Source organism: Cololabis saira, chromosome 4, assembly GCF_033807715.1.
Source record: "Cololabis saira isolate AMF1-May2022 chromosome 4, fColSai1.1, whole genome shotgun sequence".
In the NCBI taxonomy this organism is placed as follows: domain Eukaryota; kingdom Metazoa; phylum Chordata; class Actinopteri; order Beloniformes; family Belonidae; genus Cololabis; species Cololabis saira.
Window position 1 is genome coordinate 17743845 of NC_084590.1, and position 26931 is coordinate 17770775.

General features: G+C 41.8%; 1 protein-coding gene across 9 annotated transcripts in view; it reads right to left on the bottom strand.

Annotated features, from left to right (window-relative positions):
• Positions 1-2140: 2140 nt before the first annotated feature.
• The window catches only part of fli1 (Fli-1 proto-oncogene, ETS transcription factor), a 33666-nt gene continuing 8875 nt past the window's right edge, over positions 2141-26931 (bottom strand). For 4 of the 9 annotated variants that reach the window (XM_061719037.1, XM_061719039.1, XM_061719041.1 and 1 more), the window contains 8 exons: positions 23878-24089; positions 23449-23603; positions 22263-22466; positions 14886-14954; positions 8128-8187; positions 7684-7743; positions 5536-5583; positions 2141-5403 (listed from right to left, as the gene is read on the bottom strand). In XM_061719037.1, the coding sequence (XP_061575021.1) occupies positions 4874-5403; positions 5536-5583; positions 7684-7743; positions 8128-8187; positions 14886-14954; positions 22263-22466; positions 23449-23603; positions 23878-24089 (1338 nt within the window). In that variant the 3' untranslated portion in view covers positions 2141-4873. Of the gene's footprint in view, positions 5404-5535; positions 5584-7683; positions 7744-8127; positions 8188-14885; positions 14955-22262; positions 22467-23448; positions 23604-23877; positions 24090-24257; positions 24363-26931 lie in introns of all 9 variants that reach the window. The other 5 variants (XM_061719040.1, XM_061719044.1, XM_061719042.1 and 2 more) reach the window with 3 other exon arrangements.

The following is a 26931-nucleotide window of genomic DNA, read 5'->3' on the forward strand; positions in this document are numbered from 1 at the left end:
TTCCAATTTTCTTGACCACACAGATAAGCTCCATAGCAGACTTCTGTGATGAGTATTTGCTGGACGTGTTGATTAATACTCTAGTTAAGTTCTGTGACTCGTAACCTTGCCATACCTTAGCTTCCACTGAATTGACGCCACTGGGCTTACTCCACAATTTAGTACAACATAGAGTAATTCTCAGTATTTGTCCATTTTCTATACCCGCTTTATCTATTGCAGGGTCACGGGGGTCTGCTGGCGCCTATCCCAGCTCATTACAGAGAGTTTACATTACAGAGGCAGGTGTACGCACACAGGGCCACATATACAGACAGACAACCAGCCATACTCACACTCACACCTACGGGCAATTTAGAATCATCAATTAATCTACGATGCATTTTTTTGGACTGTGGGAGGAAGCCGGAGTACCCGGAGGGAACTCCGGCTTCGGCTACGCAAGCACGGGGAGAACATGCAAACTCCACACAGAAAGACCCTGCCGGGCCAGGGAGTCAAACCGGGAACCTTCTTGCTGTGAGGTAAAAGTGCTAACCACTAAGTCACCGTGCTGCTTAATTCTCTGTATATAAAATGTTTTACCTCTGGGTTTAAGGGGAAGTACAAACTCTTTTGAAAGTCAATAACAGTTTTTCCATCTACAGTATAATTAATATGGGTAATTCACATCCATTTTACTGAATCACTGAGCCAGATTTCATCAAAACAACAAATGAGGTGGTCATGTACGTGTCTGCAGAAAAATGGCAATTACTGCTTACGCTTGGGACAATTGACCTTATCAAAATAAATTATTTTGAGCTTCTAACAAGGGGAAATATCGTTACTTCTAATAATGCACATGGGGTCCAATGTAAAATGAACACTCCTTACATCTAATACTAGACCTTGGGTTGATTTAACACCACAATATTCCTTTAAAAATGTCACAATGAGTGTCTCTTGGGATTTCCACCAATATATGGCAATACTTTATCCCTTTAAAATTATAAAAACAACCTCTATATTGATGTATACCGATTTGGTGGCAATGTCATACGAGAAATAAGAAGAGAAGGATAGGTAATATATCAAAATGTACATAATTTTATCCAGAAATTGGGTTAAAAGAAATCTGTGTGATTGTAGCATTTCCACAACCGTCTTAAATCTCATATCAGACTGGCAGGAATGAAAGTTCATTTTAATACAGGGATTGCAGAGCCTTCTGTGTCTTTGTTGTGTCAGTTTGTACTTCTTAGAGAGGCACTTTGCTCCACTCACATATTGTGGCCTTTTATGCTGATCCCAAACTGACAAGGCTGTAAACACAGTTTATTGTTGTCGTCCCAGGAAAAAAACAAAAACAAAATCTGCACTCTGTGATCTGCAGGGCAGAAAGCTGTCACCGAGAAAAGAAAGCCATGTCAACTATATAACATTAAAAAAAACCTCTTTGTCTATGAGGTGCAGGAAGCCTTTGACCTTAATTAGTTTGTATTAAAACAACAAGGCAGATAGATTATTTTTAAACATAAATTAGCATAACATGAATATGCCATTTTACAGTTCAGCAACAGTGCACACTACAACCTTTGAACTGATTATGACTTTAAATAAAGTTCGTAAGAACAAAATATGACTTGAGTGACAGCTGAACTTCTTTCAGATCGGCTGCATTTATTAGTAGCTGGGGATATAATCCCCTAATTGGACTCAAGCACTAACACACATTAGAACCCAGACTAAAAAGGGACACAGCAGCTGCAGCTAAGAAATATTAAAGGAACATTTTGCCGGAGTTGGTCATGGTCTGCAGCTGCAAACAGAGAACACAGCAGATCAGCTGCTCTCTGTCTGCAGGTATATCAAATAGATTTTAATGTGTACTAAATGCATCACAGTATTCTGCCCTACATGAACAAATAAGGCTCAGGAAGAATAGACCGTAATAATAACAGAAACTGTGTGATGAGTTGTCACGAATTTGAGACATCTTATTTTTCAACCTTACAATAGCAGAAATAGGACCTTTTTAAAAACATGCAAATCACTATTAAGCCAGCACTGCTGCACTGTCACATATCTGGTTGCGTTTGTTCTTGTGATTCAATCTGTTGCAATGTTCAGGTGAAGCCAAAGGCAGGAAAAGAAAAACTAGAGAGGTAAAAACATTTATTTTGGTCACATTTTCCTATACAAAAGCCCTTTTTCAAAAGGTTTTACTTCATACATTGCAGGAATGACAATATTAATAATACACTGCTTAATTGTAAAAGTTATACACACAAATATATATATATATTTATATATATTTATATATATTTGATACCCAAAATACAATGCATATACGAAGTAGCACAGATCCCTTTTCATTGATGATGCATATGAAACATGAATGTTAAGGGTACAATAGAATAATTCCTTTATGCTACACATGACATGTTCCCTTTTACTTTGTTCTTTTAAAGCTATACATCTTCAACAGAAGCTGTTAATACTGTATGCATTATTTAGCAAAGAAATACCTGAAAACCCCTAAAGCAGGGGGCTAGCTATGAATTCCAGGTGTGAAAAGTGTGCGGCAATGGACCTGATCCACCGTTATCACATGTTGCATAGAGAGTAGAGGAATCCCCGTCTTATTGGATTCAAGCAGGCATTGGTGGTTTTGGGAATACAGGAAAATATATTTAACACTTACAAGCACTTAGGATGTTACAACCGAATCTTCAGAAGTAATAACAACAATGAGAAAACAAAAAAAAATGTTAAACTGCATTGCCCAAATGTACAGATATAAAAACGCTTAAAAAGCTCAACAATCTACTAAGCAGAAATGGACTTATAAGGTTTGCATTTTTGACCGAGGTCAACTCGTATTATCTCATGACTTTTTAATACTGTGTCACATATGAAAATAACTCTGCATAATTTATACAGTAAGTTGCTTTAATGCCTAGTTGACTGATGTTTATAAAATAATACAAAATAGGTCTGACAAACGCACAGCGTTTGCGAATCTGAGGATTTCTTTGTTTCAACTCGTCATACTTCATTGGTTTTGTTCTCTGATACGCTCGTTCAAAGTAATTTATTTTTCAAGTGTCCATTTTTCAGTTTCTCGAAAGGAATACTTTTCATATTAACAGCTTTGAACACATTACAACGGATATGCTTGACACGCTGTTACAAAATGGTGATGAAATCCTAACTTGAGATTCATGTGCATTTTGCTGGGCTATAAGATCAGTGAGAAACTAACATTCAAGCAAACATGCCGCTCTCATACTAGGATCCAGCCCTGCTAAAAAAAACAAAAATAAAATAAAATAAAACATGACTGTCTGGTAAGGCGACTTACAGCTAAGCCACTTCTTGGTACTGACCTGTATGGTCCTGACTGGCCTATAAAGAGCAAAGAGAGACCATGGCAGTTACTACTGTCAGAGCGGTTTCAAAATCAAAAATTGTCAGATTTGTTGTGAGATTATTTATTGCATTTAAGATTTAGGACAGTCTCATCTATAAATGGTTGACAAGATATGATAAATCCTTTGATAAATCAGCAGTTTAAGCGTGGCACTAACTCCGTTAGGGTCAGGTCTTTTATTCTTAGAACATTTCAAAACTAAATGAACACTCGAGGCACTTTGGATAGAAAAAACAACGTCAACTACACAACGGCAGGTAATATCAACACTTCAACAATTTCACATATGCAAAAAGGCACTTTCATGTTTTAGAATCATGAACTAAAGTGTGAAGGAATTTGTACATGCGTCACTTTCTTTCTTTTTTTTTTTTACAAAAAAAATTACATCTGACAAATTTTGATTTTGCTAAATTCTATCCCTTTTGCATGTGTTTCACAAAGCAGAAGACATTCACATTAATACTGACACACTCGAGCGATGGAAACATCTGGAAATGGTGTGGCTGAGATGCAACAACACGGCAGCCGCCTGGTGTGTGGCCCGGTAAACACATCCGACCTGGGCCGAATTATTGCTGCAATTAACGACAATTATATCTCGGCTGTTGCTTCCGCAGCGCAATCGACTCAACCCTACTGCACACGTCACCCGTCATCACCATCAGCTCCGCAAAATATACACAGAAAAACATTTTTTGAGCAACTGAGTTGACCCAGGTCAGCAAAACATACAGCGCTTCCTTCTACGGCATCAAACTCTTCCCTAGCCTTCCAGTTTGGAGGATAAATTAAATGGTAATATTGAACGGCACATTCCAGTTGCCAAATTTCATTCAGTGCTGAGAAAAGTTCGGGCTCTTCTATGTCTGCCGAATTCCAGAGGGCTCTCTGCACACACACAAACAGACAAGCAGACAGAGGCAGTGGAAGAAAAACCCCGAGTTTCTTCCACCCGGGGCGGTAGACAAGCGGCGAAGACGGATGCTTTCAAGCACAATGTACACAATGTACTGCAAAAGATGTAGATTGAGACCTATGAGTAAAATAGGCCCATGTCTGGAACTGTAGTCGGAGCGAGGAGGCAGACAGGCTCAGGTTTGTCTCGTGCCTTTTAGGATTTATTTGGGCAATTGTGTAAAAGGGACACCTACTGGCTTGTAGATGAAGCTTTCAGCGCGATGGGAGAGAAAGGCACAGGAAACATAGACGCACATCCATAAAACAAACAGTTGCTAGTCTTGTAAAGGTAAGTAGTATTCCATTTTGGACCAAGGCATCCAGTTGTTTATAGAAATGTTACACACAACAAAAAAATAACTTCAATTTAATCATCCTTCATTCAGGAATACTAAATGTCTCCTTCAACTCAGTCTTCATTGGTTTGGCTTTACCAGGAGTGCAGGCCAGCAAATGGGGAGAGATTTTCAAGACTGGTGACTGGTCAGGGGGCTTGTTTTAATAATAACTACCCAGGTGGGAGGGGACATGAGTGTTAGGATGGCGAGGAACATTGGGGTTGGGGTAGATGCCTGCAGTAGGCGAGCTCCAGTACTGAGCAGTGGGTCCAAAGAAATTGGAGGAGGTGACAGGCATGGATGGAGGGTGCGGGGACACAAAGTTGACCTTCTGCTGGTGAGCATGGTAGGAAGGCACGTAGGCTAGGTCCGAGGGGTACTTATACATAGAGGACTCAGTGGGGTGCGGCTGCAGAGCCTGAGCAATGCCGTGGAAGTCAAACTTGTAGGCGTAGCGTTTGCCGTGCACCTTGGTCATGATATTTTTGTCATAGTAGTAGCGCAGCGCACGGCTCAGCTTGTCGTAGTTCATGTTGGGCTTGCTTTTACGCTCGCCCCAACGCCGTGCTACCTCGTCTGGATCTGTCATCTTAAACTCGCCGTTGGTTCCCTCCCAGGTGATGCAGCCTGCGTTGGCACTGTCAGACAAAAGCTCCAGGAGGAACTGCCACAGCTGGATCTGACCTGAACCTGAGGGTGCACACACATGCAAATCTTTGTCAGACACAGATGAATCTTTTAAGTAAGAGCATAATTATTCACTGCTATCTGTAATGTCTAAACCGAAGCCTTAAAAAGACTTGAGCATGTTGATTATCTCACCCGGGTTGGCTAGGCGACTGCTGGTGGGGCCCAGAATCTGGTAAGGATCTGTTGGAGAAAGAGCTTCGTTAGTCTGCATGCTGGTTGCTATGGTAACACAGAACAACACATTCATGCACTTATTAACATGGATGACTGTCAGCTCACAGTGCACTTCGTTACCAGTGATTCATGAAGCTCTCACAATGTCATGTTTTTTTAAGCGAATAGAACTAGAAATAGAAAGCGGTCAAAACAATAAAAAAAAAAAGTTGAATATTTAAGGTGTCATGATGTTTGAGTCATCGTGTTTTGCACATCTTTTATAAAATAAAGTTCCTGAGGAAAAATAAAAACAATTCAACTTATCGTAGAGATGTGAGAGAGATGAGATGCTCTGAGAAACTAACACAAACTTAAGTACTCTGCACTCACTCTGTTACTGTTTTTAAGAAAAGAGTCTCACAACAGCAGTCAGATGTTTGTCAAACCTCATTTTCCTTTTATGCCACTTTATTATGGAATGAGTTGCAAGATAAAATTAGACTACAGGCCCTCCCTACTGTGAATGTGTTTAAAATCAGCCCTGAGGGAAACATGTAGCTGCTTTTCCAATTAATGTTCATTTAAGATTGCCCTTTACTGTTGATCTTATGTATTTTATGTCTTCATCTATGTTCTATTTTTCTAATATATGAAACGTATGTGTGCTATCTTGGCCAGGACTTCCTGGAAGAAGAGATCTTGTAAATCTTGCTAAATAAATAAATAAGCAACCTATTTCCCAGAAAGAAAATAAAAAAGGATAGAACGAAAACAGTTATTCCTATAACAGCCGTTATGAATGCTTGTCATCACTCCTGCAATTACTGGGAGTCAGATCTCTCTTTTCACAAGACTCCATGGTCCACTTTAGTTTTTGGATATAGACCGGGGAAGATTTTGTCAAAAGACTATGCACTTCTTATTCCACACAGTTTGTTTTTCTTTTTAATCCTGATACTCTTTGCAGAAAAGATTACAGACAAGTACAAACCCTGATGCACATATCAGCAAATCTCAAGGGCCGAATACTGAAAGTACCTGCAATCTTCCATTAAAGAAATATTTGACATTTCATCAAAAGTTATGAAACGTCTGAGACAGACTTTAGTACAAATACCACAGAGATACAGTTCAAGCAGGCCCCTTTCTTTAAAACTATGTTCAAAACTTTCATTTCTCGGGGTGGAGTTTCCACTTCCCTTCTTCAGGGACGTGTACCTCTTTAAAACTGGTGTCACAGCTTTGTGGTACTCATGTCGGAGCTACAGCAAATGCAGCGAGATGTGAAGTGGGGCAGCTGGATCATTGTAACCTGATCTGGCTTTTTGATGTCACAGAAACCACAAGTTTCAGCCTCTCATCAACTATTTGCCCACCAGACAACGTGACAGGATTGTGCTGTGTTGCAGCTTTCGAGTTGGCCGTCACTTCACACAACCAAATACACGCTCTCAATCTCAGAAAAAGGTAATTTACTTTTTTTTATTCACCCCCACCCCTTTAAAAGTGAATATTTCAGCAAGCAAAAGATGACTTCCTTTGCACCTCGTTTCAACGGTGAAGGCTGGATTCCCAGGACCGTTAAACACTACACTGTAAGTCTTGAAATGCTTCATGAAAACAAATACAGAGCTTTATAGCTCAGATGGGATACAGTTCCTAAGAGGTGATGCAATTGTGAGCCGTTTAACAGCTAACACAGATGGGTCATTACTTCTGTTGTACAGTGTAAATGAAGCATTTATAATACTTTATACAGTCATGCTACAGAGAGAGCAGTACTTCTACTACACAGAGAACTACGTAGCATCATGTTTGACTATAAACAGTCAAAAGGAGGTTTTTTATAACCTCCATAATACATTACCATGTCCTATGAATGCATCTGTATTGCATCCTGAGATGACCGTCACAGTCATTGTGACCAGCCAGGATTTTATCGTAAACCCAGTGTAATTGTGCTTGACTGTCTTTACTATCAACATAAAGAAAGGAAGAGAAAGACAGAAAAACATCTGGCCAAGACATCTGATACTAAAGAAAGTTGATATCCTTACTGACAAATACATTCTGAGTCTGTGCTCATGGCGCTTAGGCCACAAAAGATGCCAACTAAGCAGTTACCTGGCTGCGCTCTGGGCTGCTCGGTAGACTTGGTCACATTCTGAGTAACTACTGGTGAGCCTGCACAGAGGGAAAGGCAATCAAAAGAGGACAAGCGAGGAACGAGAGACATAAAAAAGATTGAGAGAAAACATCAGTGGGGTGGCCGTAGATAACCAAACTACACATCTTGAAGGCATGTCAGCAGCGGCCCAAAGTAAATAATGCAGTGGCTGTTGGCCGGACTGGCTTCTTTTGCCTGTGTAATCATAAGGAGTCTATCCCACATGTCTAGACTGGGGAACTGCAGACTTTGGACGGTAGAATTTGCCAATTTCTTTTTAACAACATACTCAGAGATAAGGCACTCTGTGCCAGGTGAAATGCGAAGTCTTGCATTGCAGCGACTCACTCAGCAGTATTGTAACAAAATGTAAATGGTCTATTCATCATTTGTGTTCTCACCTTTGCCACTGTGCATGTTGTTGGACCAACCTGTCCGCCGTACAGCATCATATGAAGGATCTGAGAAAAAGTGGAGAGATTTAATGTTTGATTTTATCTATATATCTATACTATCTATCCTCCATATATATATATATATATATATATATATATATATATATATATATATATATATATATATATATATATATATATATATATATATATATATATACTATATACACAAAGTGAAACAGTCAAACTGCTGCATGTTTTGTTAAATGACAATTTAAAAAAAAACTCTCTCATGTGCCACAAGATTGATGTCCATATCTTATTTTGCTGAATGTCAGCTTATCATGAGGATGCAACTGGGGCCAGAGTCAAGTGGTGCTCATAAATCAGTCAGAAACTGGTTAAACATATTCTTCACAGGATATCTGGACATGGCCATGTGGTTTAGTTTGGCTTGCTAAAATGTAGATGGCACAATCTTTGACAAAGAGTGCAGTTGGTTGAGCAGCTTGCAACACCCTGACCACAAATAAAAAGAATGATGCAAATTAACGAATGTCAGCCACACACACACACACACACACACACACACACACATTCAATTCATGCACATAATAACCACTGGCATCACGTGTTCTCACGCAGTCTGCTTTCATGAAAACCTTGATAGACGGCCAAAACGGCCCTCTTTGGATAAGTCCTACCTGCTGCGGTGTGAAGCTGGACGGATTCTGCTATCACAATCAATCACTATGACACAAGCGCATGCAACCGAGGCTACACTGTTCTCCTGGCATTGTCTCAAAAACAGCCTGGTATACTCTCAGTGCACCTGGCCAAGCACCTTTGATGGGTTTGTGTTATCAAGGGCTAAAACAATTCATACAATTCCCAGAACAGAGCGAAAATGCTGCGTATTGTAGCCACATCTGTTTCAGCCCGTGTTGTGCCCAGCATAAAATTCAGAGAGTTATGATCATCTGCTAATCTTTCTGTCAGCAGTGTGTTTTCTGTCCCAGAGGACAGCAGATAGAGAGGGTAGCGAGTGTAATGGGGATGACAGGAGTTGTTGATGGGATCAGCAAACTGTTAGAAGGTCAAGAGGCGATCCGGCTTCCCATCAGTGCAGGCTGGAGTTTTGAGAAGCACGATAATTATCAGTAAGTCTCCGCAGTTTGTTATTATATTCTAAATCAGGGGTTAAGGTCGTTTTCTCAATATTCAGTGCAAAAGTTTTCACTGAGGATTTTGTTTTTAGGAATTACATTTCCTGTTGTCCTATGTCCATACGCATCACATCATCCTCCATTAGTTAATGGACAACGTCTTCAGTGATTGGTGAATACTGTAGGTTGCATGAATGAATTGATATAGAAGTCATGTAGACTGCCTCAAACTAATCTCATCCGTTAGGAGCTCCTTTCAGCTATAAGATGGTAACTGGGCAGTTCAAAATCTACCTCTCTGTGCTAAGTGCGAAGAAAAATGGGGTTCACAACATTTTGTTTTCAGATGCAACGGTAATGGCGAGTCTGAACAGATAATTGGAGCAGATGTTTGCTAAATAAGTCTCACCTGCCCATTTCATCTACAACAGCAGAATACATCTCACCCTGATGAGATTCAGATCAGTGACAAAAAAATAGATAAATAAAACCTGGAAGGTAATTTCCTGTAATCAGCAAAACTTTGTAGACCTGATTTTTGCTAATTTATGTATAAAATGAAGCCATTTTTGTATGTACATTTGCACAATTAATTAAAACAAGTGTGCCAGGCTTTTCTTCTGAGTTTTAAAACACAAGATAATTGTCCTCACTTCAACATGCACATCTTGACCATCTTGACCCACGTGACCTCTCTTGGTCACACGGGGAACTTCAAATGTATCATCCTCTTGAGCTGTGAGACATTTCTGACTCTTGTGCAATACTGCCCTCCTGTGGACCAGAGCGTCGTGACGTCTTTTTAAAGCCTCAAAATAAGCAACAAACTATATTTAAAATTCAAACTCCTTTTTCCATCTTCATAAAAGTGACATCGGAATTTGCCTTTATGATGTTAAAGCTGTTCCCTTCAAATACAAATATTTGTCTTGGCCTTTTCAAAAGAGGTTTTGTTGTCTGGTTTTCCCCGGCAGCATGGCTTCCACTGGGGAAAGCTCCCTGCTGTTCAGAGACCTCTCGGTCTCTCCACCAGTTTCAACACTTTTCAGCCTTCAGTGCCTCAGCGCTTCGGCAAAGGGGGGGGGGGGGGGGGGGGGGGGGGGCGCCTACGGTTTCTGCCAACAGGAGAGATTGTTCCTGTCATCCGTAACTGTATAAAGAAAAATCACTGAACGAAAACAAAAGTGGAAGTTCGTTTTCAAGTGATAACACGTGTGTAAAGTAAAATGAAGATGATGAGATTGCTTTGACAAAAAAAAAAAAACCTAATTGGAACGTGATTAAACAAATAAAAAAATGGGAAGGTAATATAAAGAAACACAAAAAGAGAGGGAAAGGGGACGCATAGCAAGCAGGCTGATGTGGCTCGGAGGGGCTGTCAGGTTCAATCTGGTGTGGACCGGCAGGATAGCCAAGGAGCAGCGACTGGGGGAGAGTCCTGGGAGACTTGCGTTTCCTGCCTGCTTCGCCTGCAGACAACCTCTCTTTGTTTTCCTGGCCCTTTTTTCCTCTCTACTCACTGCCAGGCCTTCCCACCAATCACTCCCCCACCAACCCAGCACCCCTACCCCCTGGCCCTCACCTTAAAAAAAAAACACCTCCATACGTGCAGAGAGAGGGTGAGGGGATGGTGGGAGAGAGAGTCGGGCGAAGGAGAGATGGGAGAGAGAGAGAGAGAGAGAAGGTGAAAAAAACTCACAAACAGTGAGAGGCAGACAGATATAGAATAGACAAAGTGAGTGCATGGTAAGGCATGAAAGACGAAAAAAGGAGGAAAAAAAGCCAAGAGAGAAAAGTAATGAAAAAAGAAAACACTGAGTCAGGCAAAACACAACTTTGGAATTTGAAAAGAAAACAATGGCAGCAAACTCAGCTACTGTCTGGTATGGGCAGGATGAGATGCCCAGCTACTCGATGCCTGCAAGACAGCAGCCTCCAAAATGTTTATTTTTATTCAATACAAACAAGAATGAAGACATATGGCCAATAACCTCAACATGCGTACACAATTGAAGCTTTTCACCTTCATTTTATGGCTAATTGGCAGAGTGAAAGTGGAAGTAAAAGTGCAGAAGAAAAAAGATGCATGCTGTATAAGACCCAAGTGGTTGGGGGTACACAGCCAAAGGCAACTGCGCAGGGAGACGAGGGAGCCGCCGCATCGCCACCCAGCACCCCCCTCCTCCTGCCTTCATTTTTCCAGGCTTCGCTTTGACTGCGACTTCAGCCAGTTTCCACTCTGGTCTGGGGTGTGGTGCGTGCTCCTGAGAGACGTTGACTGCAGGACCGGTTAGTCAAAACAAGATCTGAGCACTAGACAGAGGGGAGGAGAAAGGGCAGAGAGACACATGGAGAAGAGGAGAAAGATAGAGGGGAGATGGAGAGGGAGAAGGGAAGGACGGACTGAGCAGCCAAGCAGAAAGGGTTAGATAGAGAAAAAGAGCAGATGGACACAGTCCAGCAGCGGACTGTTTTTAAGCCAGAGTCTGGGCTGAGAAGAGAGACCCAGACAGGGTAAACTTTTTTAATACCCATAATACAGGTGCTTTAAAAGCCATCTGTGAGAGGACGGAGCCACAAGAGGAGGAGAATGATGGCAGAGAGCAGGACTTGGACAGAACAAGGAGACAGAGGGTGCACCAGAACAGACATCCATCTGAAAAAATAAAACTTTTAACTTGTATCTTTCCTCTTTTTTTTTCGTTTAAGTCTATTTGCAGTGCTAAAAAAAACAACAGACGTACACAAACATATGCACACGCTGATGTATGCTAAGCCGCTTTGCTTTTGACTTCTGCTAAATACATGAATTCACAAAGGTGACTCATCGTCTATCCCCGTTCCTCGAGTATAAAAGTGTGTCTCGATGTCCGTGTAGTGAATTTTAAACCCCCCCCCCCCAAAAAAAAGAGAACATAAACTACACGTGGGTTTCAGCGAAGGAGCTGGAAAAGTGACCCTTCGGTGCTAAGATGTCTGGCAGTGACTCACGAAGAGCACAAAACACTTAAAAGAAATATAAATGCTTACTGTAAGGCACGCTATACCGAGGCATGCAGATACACACCCACACAAACACACGAGCGTCCACAGGATAGTAGTCAGAGACCTTAGATACACACAGGGAGCCACACACATCTGCGCACACACACCCGTTCGGAGCTGCTGCATTCCGTGTTTTATATGCTCTCTTTTATTCATAACATTGCATTTTACACCACAGAGTCTGGAGCAGATTAGGGGTTGTCTGCTGCCGCATGCTTGTGCTTACTCTACCCCAAAGAGGTTGTATGGTATTTGACTGTTCTCAAAAGGCAATATGAACTTGAACATCTGGCAGTGCTGATCTACGCAAAAGCTGGTAAAAGGCTTTTCCTGAAGCAAGACATCTTTTATTGTCGAGTCACAATCCTGACATTTTTTTATTCTCCGTCTTGTTTTACCCTTTCACTGAGTTTCGGGTAAAGCTAACATCTTGTGATGTTTAACGCGGTGTATAAGTTGGCGATTTTCAACGTAATTAGCTTCAAAGTGGATGGACACGAAGCTGATAACATAATTATATTTCCTAAATCTGCTAAAATGTGCATGTTGGGGATATGAGCCCCTCTTCCACAGCCGTCTGCGACCACAGCGCACAACTAGAGGCAGAGGCAGTGTTACAGGAGCCCATTATAGAAATCACCTCTTGTGAAAGGGAAATGCTCTCGAAGGGAGTGACCCGCAATTCCTGCCAGTCCAAACACCTGGTGCTGAGAACCAGGAAGACCAAGGTCGGGGGTGACAGAGCAGAATCTAATGTGGCCTGTCCGTTGGTCTATTAGTTTGAAGTTGGGCGAGAACAAGTACGTGGCCTGGTAACTCTCACCACCATTGGAGATATGACACGGAGAGGAAGAGGGCATTCTCTAACACTTATCAGACCTAGTATTTCCTCTGCTGCTGCCTTGATAGGGCCCTCATCCTGTTGAGCAAGGCTATCACTGTTATTGCAGTCCTTTCTCTTGTCTCTGGTGGTGACACCATATAGCTGATGTAAAGGATGCTTCTCTCTTTCTTTTTACAGATATGCAGCCTTCGCCAATTTAAGTTGTGTCAGCACAAAGTCATGTTTTTAGAGTGAAAAGGTATCAGGAGGAAAGGGACAGTCATCCTGAGCTTCCGCGAGCACTCCCCTTGGAAATGTAACGTCGCTCCGACGGGTTTCCTTTGACGGCTACAGAAAATGCTGATTCAAAAATGTTTTTCAGCAAATAGTAAATAAATGAAACATTTCAAAACAGCTACCAAAGACGTAACATTATAATAAGACCAGTAAGAAGCTCATTGCTACAGGAATTTGGAAAGACATTCCCTCCTTGAGCTTTCATCTACTGTACAAAGCATTGTCATAATATCCCAGTTAGATGGGGACGTTTAAAATAAAGTAATATTTAAGTTCATCTTTTAAGATTAAATTTATAAAAAATGGGATTAATAGCAAAAACGTATCTGAGTTAGATGAAAGGACTTCAGTAATTCACATAGATTTGTTTTTTCTATTTTTTGCAATAGACTTTCAAGGAATTGTTGCATAAGACACAGTTACACTGCATCATTTTTGCATCAGACAGTTATTTACTCGTATATAGCATAACATCCATCCACTGTCTACGATCCACATAGCTTGGTCCGTGCAGCGAAATGGGCCCGTTTTCCAGTGTTGATGCACAAGTGAAGTGGTTTATTTATAAGCCTGTCTAATACAGCATGTATTGACAACCTGTATCACATTTCTGAGGTTTGAGCTGCCAACAAGCTTCCTATCAGACCGCTGTGGCTCTGTCTGCTGCAGGTAAGATGCTAACTATTAATAAGTACTTCAAGGTATGCCCCTTCAAAAAAAAAAAAAAAACAGAGACATCCCTTTACGAATATTATTTTTGTCAGCTTTCGTAGCACCCTTACACTGTGTAGTGACAGAAGTTAGTAAAGGTCCAAACGCATAATACTCCAACACACAAATATCGACAAGACCAGCACTTGCTGTAAATCTAACCTCCTTTTAACCTCCTGCCCGCTCTGCCGCTGATTCACTGTGTACAGACTCCAGTCTGGTCTGAGGCAGCCATTCAGCCTCTTCATCCACATTAACAGAACACATTGTTGCTGCAGCACCTGTCTGCGGTGCCTCATTCACACGACTTGTTTCCCTTAATCACATTTGTTCATCCCCCTGCCTGCCGCGATGAAGATGAAAAAACCTCATCAGCCTGATTCTGTCTAGTTGTTAATATACGCCTCTTTTCTATGAGCTCCTCTGTGTTGTCACACTACTCAGGTAGCAGTCCTGAATAGCACAATCTGCTGCAGCAGCTTGACTCATTTCACTTTAACAACACAAAAGCTGCACCTGCCCAGAGCGTTGTCAGCTGCAGTGTGTGACTGCACACGCTTCGGCCCGGTGAGTGGTCTGTGTCTGCGGCGCTCTGGAAACTGTTTCACTATCTAAGTTTTTTTGTGGTTGTTTTTTTATCTTTCTTGCATCCTTTGGCTTTAGCAGTAACAGTTTCACTTCCATTTGGAAAAAAAAGAGAAAACATAAAAAAGTGTTCCTACCCTCTTTGGCAGCCAGACGCGGTGACGGGTCTGTGTGAGATGGTGTATTGTAGGATAACGATGAGCTACCTGTAACAATACAAAGACCACAATGTTAGAAAGATTTACGGATGAAACTAATTCAAATAATAAAAACATTAAAACTTTTTATTGTGTACATAAAACCACCCAGTAATTAACATGAAATAGTTCCTTCTGGCTACAATATTGTTACCAGTTTTCCTTTACTTTTTCAGCTTGTCTGCACAATTGTTAATCATGATATATTTGCCCCCCAAAAAGCAAATATATGTAAATAAATAGAGTAATAAATATATCAACTTTAGTGTTAAAAAAGAAGCTCAGAGGTGTCAGAAGCCAGCAGGTGGCAGCAGAGTGCTCATTTCCATTACCATCAAACTCTGTGAAACCTTTTCTCATTTCTTGATTTGTGTTGCTATTTGATTTAGAAAATAATAGAAAAAATATGTATACATATCAAGTAAACCCAGCTGCCAATAAACCAAAAACCAGCTTAGGGTCTGTCATTTAAATGTAAGGCAAAACTCTTCAGCCTCTTGGCATTTCCACTGCAAGTGCTACTCCTGGGAGGCGAGAGTCCTCATATGGCCGCCTATTCATTTCACCTTATGGAGCAGAACTCAGCGCTGCATTCCTCCACTTACACAGGCACCCTGGGCGGCACCAAAATGCTCTCTTAATTTTGGCTGCCCCCAGGCATAAATCAGCGAGTGGAAAAACAGACCAAAAAATGCACAGAAAAAACACAAGAGCAGTTACTACACGGAGAGCGTAGAGAGAGATTTAGCACTGAGACAGCGGAGTCGGGAGGATACCTTTTCTGAATGGGACGGTTTTAAAGGCAGTCTCAAATCCAAATGGAAAGAAAAGGGTTGATATATTTTCTTGAGACTTGCATGCAGTATCGTTGCCTAACTGGCCGTGCTGCTGATGGTGGGGCCTCATGGTGGTAGACTAGGGGTCTGTTTTTTTTTAGGGGGTGGAAGAGTGGGGTGCTGCACAAATGTATTCTAACCTCCCAACACCCCACCCCTCAGAGCTCTACCTACTACATGACACCCCCAAGGCTCTGGGTCTAGTTTGGAGGGCTGGGGGCCTTAGAACAGGGGAGCCATTGTATGAGGAAGGGTCCCTGCACAGCAATCAAACGCAGCTCCCCATACAAAAATAACTCCACACGCAGAGTGCAAAAGCACAGAAGGGCAAATGAGCCACCAAAGCACTGTCTTTGGAATGAGGGAGAACGTGTAACAGAACGATGAACAAACCGAAAATGGAGGGAGGAGAATGGGCCCGTTAACCCTTTTCCTACTGTGTGCCACATATGTGGGCTGACCCAGACAGGCAAACAGGCAGCATTGCAAAGAAAACCTCAAACCATCCCACAGAGAAATTCGGGACTGCTGTACGGCAGAGAGTGAGAGTGAATGACACAGAGGGAGAGACCACAGCTGACTGCCTGGTGGAGGGAAGTCTTGGCTGTGCTGCCTATTTATTTGGACGGCTTCTTCCTCTCTCAGAAAACAAACATGTCTCGGTAATCTGACAGCACAGTGGGAGGACTGGCCATTGTTCAGTCTTTTAAGACCCTCACTCTCCCTTCCCCTCTCCAGCTACATCTGCTCAGAGTATGTTTGATTACATAACATTGACAAACAATTTTCTTTTTTCTCCTTTGTATGAATGATAGCTCTTTTAAAAGCCCCATTCTCCCGTTTGACATTCCTTAAATATTCCTGGATATTTTTCAGGGTTTTTTCCAGTATTGTTTTGGACCCCCAGCAGGCCCCGGCTGCTTATTCTGAAAAACCACATAATACCATTGCTTCAAACATGTGGTCTGAGTTTTGTCAATATACTCAGGCTCACCCATTTTTGAGTGCCCAGCCACCTAAAAGGGGGGCTCCTGCTATCCTATCAATGCCAGAGAGCAACATTTCACAGACCAGTCCCACTCCTTCACTTTATACCAACCTTACACACTTTAGATTAGGTCTTTCTTATGTACTTCAATGCAAAATATCTGCCATTTCCCTCTTTAAGAATCAATTTGAGAGTTTTCCATGTTGAAGATCTTAACTGTTAAAATGACTTTGTCAGCACTAGTTTATCCAAGAAAGAACGAAAAAAAGATCACATAGTGAAGTAGCTTTTTTTATTACTTCACTAGTTACGGAAGAGCATGCCACAGAGCCAAGAGTCATGTCAAATATTTTCACTAACGTCATCTGGCTTTTCTATAACAGTAATAACAAACTCAGGTCTACTGTTTTTTTTTTGTTTGCTTGTTTTTGTTCCTGTATGATCTAAAGTCTTCATGCACAGGTGGAGACTGTGGAAAGGTTTGAAACGCTCCTCACTAAGGGACACGTCTAAAATCTTCCCGGCTCCAGATTTGCTGCAGAGAAGCAGCAAATCTTCCAAATGATGTCAATACAGAAGCATCAGATACTGCAGATCTCCAAGTGGTGACTGAATGCAGACTTCTGAAAGATGCCGGACTTTTAAGCAGAAATACTGAAAGTCTGGATTAAAAAAGAAAATACTTAATGTGCTTTTCATTTGAGTGATTAACTTTCATGGTCGGGATAACCGTAAAAGACCATAATCTTTACATGGGTCAAACACTGCTTTTCATAATGTTTGAAAATGACATGGTTACTTTGACCAATGTCAGTGACAGATAAAAAAAAAATGAACATATAATTTTTGAATCAGATCCCCATCTTGCAATCTAGCAATTGACAAATGTTTCAATTATCATTCAATAACAATTTGGTGAAATAGTGGCCATCTGTAATCTGTAGAGCATATTGCTCAAGACTGTCATGCTAACTGATGGAAACCAAAACTAATATAAAACATCTGTCCAACTCAATCAAATCAAACCCATAAACTGTTAACAGGATAATTTAAATAATGGCTAATTAGGGAAATACAGTGACTGAATATCCCTTTTTCTTACCGCTATAATTGCTTTAGCATTATACCTGTAATTCATAACTAATGAATGTGTTCATGCCCAGCAGGGCACTCGGCATTGTGTTTGAGATTAAAACAAAAAGGCAGAAAGATGTCTTGATATTGGTTTGTGACTGGGCATAATTACTGTATGAAATTCAAATTACTTATGTTTAACATTTATTCACACTATTTCCTCACAAAGTGTGTGTTTACGTAAAGTGCAACAAAAGACCTGCCTGATTGTTTCAAGTCCTAAACTGTCAGAAGTGACAGGATGATAAAGTAGGGTACGGAGTCTGTGGTGGACGAACGGACTGACAAAGTGAGTAAACTCCATACAAATATCACGTTCCCTCTCTTTCACGGAAAAAAGTGTTTTCAGGAAGCCACGACTGAGACCTCATTAACCTTGACCAAAAAGATTCTTGGAAAAAATGAAAAAGAAAAGAAAAGAAAAGTACGTGATGTGCAGTCACATGTTGGAAAGAAAAAGTGTTTATTGCATTATGGTGCACACTTTCAAAAAGACTTTCTTGGAAGGTATTTATAGCTGTTAAAAAAGTGCCAGCAATAGCTATAACAGTTTATTGAACTCTGCTTCCTTTCTCACCTTCACACATCTGAATAATCGCTGAATAAAGTTGGTGTGACTTTCATATTGTCCCTCTCGGAAAGTTACACATTTTTCGCAGCACCAGCATGTCCAGTGTTGGAAAGATCCTGAGGTAGTGGCTCTCAGTGACTTATAATCACCCACTAAGGATACTAGAGTATCATGGCACCTCAACAATACCCTTAGCACGGTTGAGTTTGCCATGACCGTAATATTCCTCCTCAATTTGAGCCATATACTTAAACCAGAACAGCTACAAGTCACGAACCCCAAACGAGGTGCACAAATCGGGAGAACGTCATCAGTCTAAGAGATGTTTTCTCATTTGTGCTTTTGATTAGGCTATGGAGATTTCCATGTTAATAAGAAATCAAAAATCTCCTACTGATGTTTGATCAAACTGAAAACTGTGAAGATCCTGAATGAAGGATTGACGTCAGTTTCATAGTTTTCAGACCATTCATCGATTCCTTGTGACATAATGAGAGTGGCCTTCATTCTAAAGGTGACTATTACCATCGGAACATCATCTTGGGACAAAAGTCATTAGGAGCTAACAGGTTTCTACTAATTCCCTTTAATAGTCCCCAGACAGCAAAAGCAACATTTCCCCTCCAAAATCCTCTCACTGCAAGGTTCAAGGTTATTAGCTGGTTTGCCTCCCATCTTTCTTGCCATGCACTGGGGCTGCTGGAAGAAATTATTTTGATTACAAATGTTCTAATTAATGCTAAAAACTTAATGCAACCCAAATTTTACAAAGGCACACAAAGTCAGCATTCTTTGCTAACAATTAGGTCCCAAGAAAATGTATAATGCACCTCAAAAGAACCCAACAATTAAAGCTGAGCCCTGTGTTTACACGAACAACATCTGCCTAAGATCCACTTCCACTTATGCTAATGTGATATGCACATAAATTCCTGCAGAGCTCCAGAGAGTAGCCCCAGCAGTCATTTAGCATCCGCAGTCATGGTAGCTAACAGCAGACAGCTAACAGTGAGCGGCACAGGGCCAGGTCATTGAGCCCTTCTGCACCAGTGATAATCTGCCAATAGAAAGAACTAATGCAAAGGGAGCTCAATAAAAATGTTGCAAGGGGAGAAACAGGAGAGAGGGAGCTCTCCAGACCTCCTTTTTCCCTTCTCAGCCTACGAGCCCAGATGTTTATGGTCTGTATAAACTATTGAGGGCTCAAAATTGTCCCCCCACTCTGAGGCGAGCAGCAGCAGCAGCGCAGAAGCCGAAACTTATCACTCTCCCTCTCCACTCCTTCGCTGTAAATCCATCCAGACACACAAGCAATGGCGACAGCTGGGAAGCAGAACTATTACTATTCTCCAACAACACTCAATCATAATTGCTTCAAATCGTTTCCACACAAAAAAAAATTGTTTAGCCCTCAGCATATTTGTTCAATATTCCTTTTCTATTTCATCCTTTAGCTGTTCCTCGTGCTCAAAACTTTGTCTTGTCTTCAGATGACTACTGTACAAGTCTGTAAGGAATGTATTCTTTAATTCACCCTCTCCTTTAATGTTTCTTTAGATCAGTATGCAATTCAGCATTTAGGTTTTCTCATTCCAGTCTCCTCGGTTTTCCCTCCACGCTTCTCTAACATCCCTTTGCATCGGAAGATGCTGTCTCTGGCAGTCTGAGGTTTGCTGCTCTGCTCTGCTTCCAGCACATGTGGGATCAAACCCGACCTACATGGGTGCGATAAAGCAAACAGTCCACGCTCCCTCCCTGACAGACTAATTTGAACAAATTCTCAAATTGCGACCCAAATTGAAAGCACATTGGGGTGTGGGCAGCCATCACTTATAAAAATCTGGATAAGTGACCGACAATGAGGCCAAAATGATGCATAGGCAACCTCCCTTGTTACTGTGAGCAGCTAAGTGGCCAGACGAATGTTCTGCTTGTGCCCACACTTGCATCGGTGTGAGTGTCAGAGCAGCGCTCGTGCACGTGAAGTGGCGGGAGGTTTTTGTTATGGTATGGCTGCAAGGTGGGGAAGTGAGTCCCTGCCCTTTGCTGAGTGAACATGCAACGGCTTAATGATACAGAGGAATGTTAATCAGAGGGTTAATAAACAGACACAAACAGATGCGGTGATTATGTCGAGGGGAGGGAATGTAGGATAATATATAGAAGTAATGAGTGGGGTTGGAGGATGACATTATATTACCTAAGAGCACTAATACTTCCGCGTTTGACTTGGCTTTTCCCCTTCCTCTCCGTTTTCTGCATCCTGGACGTACGCCTAAGCATAAGCTCTCATGACTGAAGCCATGAGGTCTATTTTCTTTACCAGGCTACTTCCAATCTCTGAGGCTTTTTGTTTGCTCTACGGTAGAGAAGAGAGAAAATCATGAGCCCTGCAGAGGCTACATAAAACTTCGACCCGCCTACTACTCTCCCGTCTCGTCCTCTCTTTCAGTCCCCCTCAAATGTACGTTGACTAACGCGGCCTCCTGGTGTTATTAATATTCACTACTAGCATCTCAGAGAGCTGCCCTGAAACAGGTCACCCGGCCCAGGCATGAGAGCATTCATCTTTTTTGATGGGTGGGAACAAATCCAAAGCAATTTCAACTAGCAAGTGGTGAAGATTCACAAGACATCTCTTGTGTCTCCAACACGCACAACGTCGAAATCAAAACAAGGGCCGCGATACGCCGAGTTACGATGCAGCGGGCCTAAGCTGGGACTAAGTCCTGCAGCCTGCGGCCATAATAAAAACTGCTCTGCGGAGTGTGCACAGTGGCGGTGAGACGGATCCACCCGCTGCAGCGCTGCACAATGAAGCTGTTATACTCATGGCAAGCATCTCTTACTGCCCAGACGCAGCGCGTGGAGAAAACTGTTGACACCCACTAAATACAGTTCCCATTACATCACATCAAGGCCCATCTCAACTTTTTCTTTTTTTTTTTTAGAGAAACGTTAAATTTAGTTGAGCTCGCAGCCACTCCACCCAACGTGCTGTCATGATATTCTGCAACCGCAGCCTTAGAAACTCACACTGTCCGCAAGAACCAAATCCAAAGCATTGAAAGACGGGACAAAGGGTTCTCTGAATGCGCGACAGTCACATCTGTCAAGATTTTCTCAGTTATTTCTTTTATCTCTTTCGCTAGTAAACATTGGACAAAGCATTCCTACTGCCTGCTGTGTATTCAAGCCGGAGCCTCACCAGATGTTATGTCTTATATCAAAATGTCATTTGCATACAGCCTCAGAAAACCGGCTATGATCCTCCGCAGGAACATATGAAGAGGGATTACGCCACGGTACTCTTCAAAGGTAAGGGGCTCACATTTAGCTGCCTCCACTGCAAATTGCAGATCAACTTTCTTTGCTGTGCTGAACATACAGGCCAAGCTCAATTCCTGAGGCAATGCACCTGGGCTTCATCTTTCTCTGGACCATGTGGAATAATGCGCTGCAAAGTGTAGTGGGGGGATGTAGATGATGGTTATCTTGAGTGTATATGTGTGTGTGTGTGTGTGTGTGGGGGGGGGGGGGGGGGGGGGGGGGGGGGTCACTTGGTTTCCACATATCTGCGTAAGACGGGGTACCCATTATGGAAAAATGAGTTCCAGTACAGTAAAAGGGATTTCAGTCCTCACTGCGATGAATGCATGTGGTGACTAAAGATGAAGACACACCACTCACAGTTTTCATCCCAAAGTAGGCAACACAATCTCCAGCTTCATCCGTCTCCTTTATTCATTCGTTTTTTTTGCACCTTAATTTGCACGACGTGGACTTACTTTCCCTGAGGTAATTGAGATGAGAGAGGAGCACGTCTGCGTTGTACATGGTGGTCAGCCGGAGAAAGTCGTCTTTGCTCATCTTGCAGAGTTCTTTGCCGTCTGTGTTTTGGAACACTGATGTGTCAATCTCTAACAGGCCATACTCCTTGATGGCCCACTCTAACCACTGGCGCACGTGGTCCTGGGACCACAGTGAAGGGTCTGCAGGAAGACGAAAGGACAGAGTGGACATTTATTGACCGCAGAAAGCCTGGTTATGGACACTCAGGGAAGACAGCTGGGAAAGTCTCATATAGTGAAAGAAGTGGGGAGAAATCCACAAACTGAAAGCTGAATTTAGCATCAGCTTTAAAAAAAATATCGCCAAAACCTGTTGTTTTTATTCCAAACAAATGGGGAGAATTTACTTTATATTAATGTGCATGCATAAACTGTTTATACAGTTCTATTAATTCCCTGATCCCTTCCTGTGATTGTATCTATTCTGTTGTGTTTCGTCCAGGGCGGTGATAAAATCCACTGGGACAAGCACAACGCGGCAACATTTGGAAACCAAACCCCAAACTTACCACTTACAGTTAAGGAGTGGCACGTAGCGGGGCTGCCCTGCGGCTAATAGACGAGTGGCCATTCGCATCAGTTTAACAGTTACATTTGACTAGCCTTTAAAACGGAACATTCTCCAAGGCCCCATTCACATCTAATTAAATGAATTACACATGCCTGTTATTAGGAAAATAAAGCCTTTCTTTGCAGTTTTCTGGCTTATGACTAACAGCGTAATCAACTTACACATTAAGATTACTTTTCAGGCATGAACCCTTAAACAGCACTTGTTAGTCCCTGAACAGTATTATTTCAAATGCAGAGAGACTGAATTTGTGAAACATGCAATGAATTAAATAGGTCTGGCAGACGTACAGATATTTCTACCTGTGTGCACTCAGTCATGCTCCCATGGGCGACATAAAACACAATAGAGCAAGGCTTTAGCCCGTGAACTGGCAAAGTAACAACTGGACTTCAAAAAAAAACTTTTACGGCATTCTTAAAATTACATATAAAATGTCTGGAATAAAACTGCAGGGACTGTCGAGAACACAACGATTTTTAAAATACCTTTTTTAAAACCAAACTAAAATTACACACAGCTTTAAGCAGGTGGTCAAAGCACTGCTCTTACCTGCAGGTACAATTACTCTCCGCTCATTGGTGGTCATGTTGGGGGGAGGAGCATTCTTCTCGTCCATGTAGCTTCCATAAGTCATTTGAGAGGTGTCAGTACCCCCGACCAGCTTATTACATTTACCCACACTGCAGTCCACAGGAGACTCCCTGCTGCACAAACACACATGCACACGCACTCGTCACCATCACAACATTTATCAGCAGATGAATTAGATTCTGATGAGTTTCCTCTCTGGCAATTGACTTTGGCACGAGACATTTAAGCCACACACACTTTTTCTTGCCAAGTTTATCCGAGATCGGACGCTAAAGTGCTGGTTAGTTGTGGTAAAGAAATGAGCTGCTGAATGACAGCATTCGCTCTCTAATGTGTTTAAGGAGGACTGGATGAAAAACAATCACAGGGGTGTTTGTCATGTCGTACCTGGATCCGTTCATGTGCTCATATTCTCTCTTGACATTGACCCTCACAGGCTGGTTGATCCACTCCTGCTGTGGGGGTAAGGGGTTGATTTTGTGGGTCTGGCCGTAGTCCTGTGTGCCAGATGCAGTCATGTCTGTTTTGGGTAGGGGGGCGGCAGCAGCGTATGGAGGCTCAAATAAGGACTGGTCTTCACTCACCACTGATAGCGCCTCCTGGAGGGGGAGCAAACAAACACTTGTTATGTTATATTTTCTCAATTCCCCAGTTCCAGATGTGATTCCATCAAACACAGCATTGACTAGAGTGATATTTACAGAAAATAAGCCTTTTTTGCACTTTATTTTGAGTTAAAAGATCAATAACAGCCCAACTACACTGACCCTGAAAAGATGCAGATGAACACTGTTGCAGCCCAGCAGCTGGTCAGCTTTAAAGGTGGACGTAGGCAGATTTAACTCCCAGATATTATTCTCATCATCTGAATCCTACAAATGCAAGCAAATACAACCAAAGTCCCTCATTTGAAACTGCCCCAGAAATTTGTGATGTCAAATTTTCACTCTCTTGTGTATTTTTGTTTACAGCAATTATGCGCAGTTATGGGTCATATCACAGTCTGGCATCCTCAGTAGTTTGTGTACACAACCCATGTAACATCCACAGCTTCCTGTTGATGTTAGCGAAACTTCAATCATGCCCATGCTGGGGTATGACACTGTTGTAAGATAAGATGTTACAGCCATCTTGCTTCACACACATTGTGCAACCAGCAACGACCGATTGCTTTCCAATAGAAAAGAAAGAAGAAACAACAAGAAAAACGATTCTACTACATTTTATCATCAAAAAATGTTTCTTTAAGTTTCAATGATACCTGAGGTGTAATAATTTTCTCTTGGCAACAGCGGCCCATTTTTTTGCAACTTTCTCTGCATCCGCCTTGTCTGATCGTCGGGCTTCCCTCCACGGCTGAAGACTCAACAGAGGCAGGGGTTCACCGCTACACTGACCCCTCTGCTTTGGCTCAGCCGGAGCAATGTAAGTTTATTAAAGAAAACAAATGCAGAAACTCGCAGCGCTGGCCGAGATACTGTGCGGTTTTGACGTGCTCCTTGTGCAGCGTCTCACAAGTAAAACAGGGATTATTGGGTAGATTTCACCACTCAGATGTCACTGTGGACTGGCTGGCAGTTAGCACAGTCAGAAACAGCCACCTATGCCAATCCCAGACCTTTAGCCGATACCGAAAGTGTACACCATTTAATAACGACTAAATGAGTTAGACTTTGTCATAATTGCTGCATTGATTTTTTTTTTTTTTTATCCTATGAATAAATAAAAGAAATAAATATAAAGCTGAGCCAGATATGAAGTGAAATCACAACTGTGCCGGCCTCTGAGGATTTGGCCGGGTTCTGATGTGCATCTGGATCTGATAGCATCTGATGGCACAGCTTAGACCGAGACGTGCCTAATCCCAGAGGGCTGACTCCTCTCATTCCAGCATGCCACATATCTGCTGCAGGGCGAAGCAGCTACTTGATATTCATTGATCAATAATTCCAACATGTAGCGGACTGCATTCTCGACGATGTTGCTGTTATGAAAGTAAAATCCTCATGAGCTCATGTAACTGGGCAGCTAGTCCTTTTGAAGATGTGAATGGAAAGTTTTCACTCTACTTTGAATGATACAGTTCTTTTTCTGTGTCATATATCTCTATTGTAACCTCTGGGTTTTTACAAGGCGCATATGCGATGCACACATGCACACAAAATCATGACACTGGCCATAAATTTCAGCAATACTTCCTTGCCAAATCCACTGAATTTTTTCCCCCCTAACTTTACCGGTCACAGTATGCGTGTCGTATATATGTTGTTAGCTGTTTTCCACATATGAAGCAAAAATCATGAGATTGTGAAGAAAAAAAAACAAAAATGTATTAATAAGTGATGCATATATGGAGCGAATATGACTTCTCAGAGAATAACCATCACCAACTCCAACATCTATCTCTCAGCAGTTCCGGATTATGGGGTTTCACGCTGATATATGATGAATAAGACTTTTAATGTCTGGGTCTATGAGACATGACAAATCGAAAACTAATGAAGGGATTTCTTAAAGTAGCCGTCTGTTCTTCAGGTTAATGGCTGGATGAAGAAGCTGAACCCCTCCAGAGAACACAACTATCTGCCAGAATTAGTTTTTTCCAGTGATTTCATCTGAGGATCCATCATCATCTGAACACTGGCAGCAGGACGAGCTATCTCAGCAGAGCACAGCAACTAGTCTGTGGATGATAAAGTGTGAAAGAGTGAGCGAATGTCTCATTACTGCCTGATAAGCGCCTTCAGGACTATTATGACTGTTGTAAGCTATATTTATACTGACATATCAGCCTCTGCATTTGGAGCCATGATTGGCAAGTGGTGTGTGCCTTTCAAGATTGCAGTTTTTTTTTTCTTCATTTAAATAGGAACATGCCACATAACAGAGGAGAGGCTGAAAGGCTGACAGAGCAGAGACAATTAGCTGTGTTTTCTTTCCAGTATCTTCAAGGAACAGCCACATGACAGCTACAGGCTGCTGGTTTTCTGCACTCTGTGAAAGGTGTGACACTTTTTTTTTAGAACAGATGGGACTCTCCTGAAGATCCCAGCTCACACCAGCTCCGCAAAAAGTCCTCAACTCAGAACATCCAGTCTAGGGTTGCCACCCGTCCCGTAAAATACGGAATTGTCCTTTATTTGAGAAAAAAATGTTGTGTCCCATATTGAACTAATACGGGACACGATTTGTACCGTATTTTCATTAATTTTTACACCATATTCTAGTTGAATTATTGAAATAAGTTAACTTTTACACCATATTCTAGTTGAATTATTGAAATAAATGAACTTTTACACCATATTCTAGTTGAATTATTGAAATAAATTAACTTTTACATCATATTCTAGTTGAATTATTGAAATAAATGAACTTTTACACCATATTCTTCACCTGTAACTATATTATACATCTTGGTTGATGTGGACATACATAGAATAG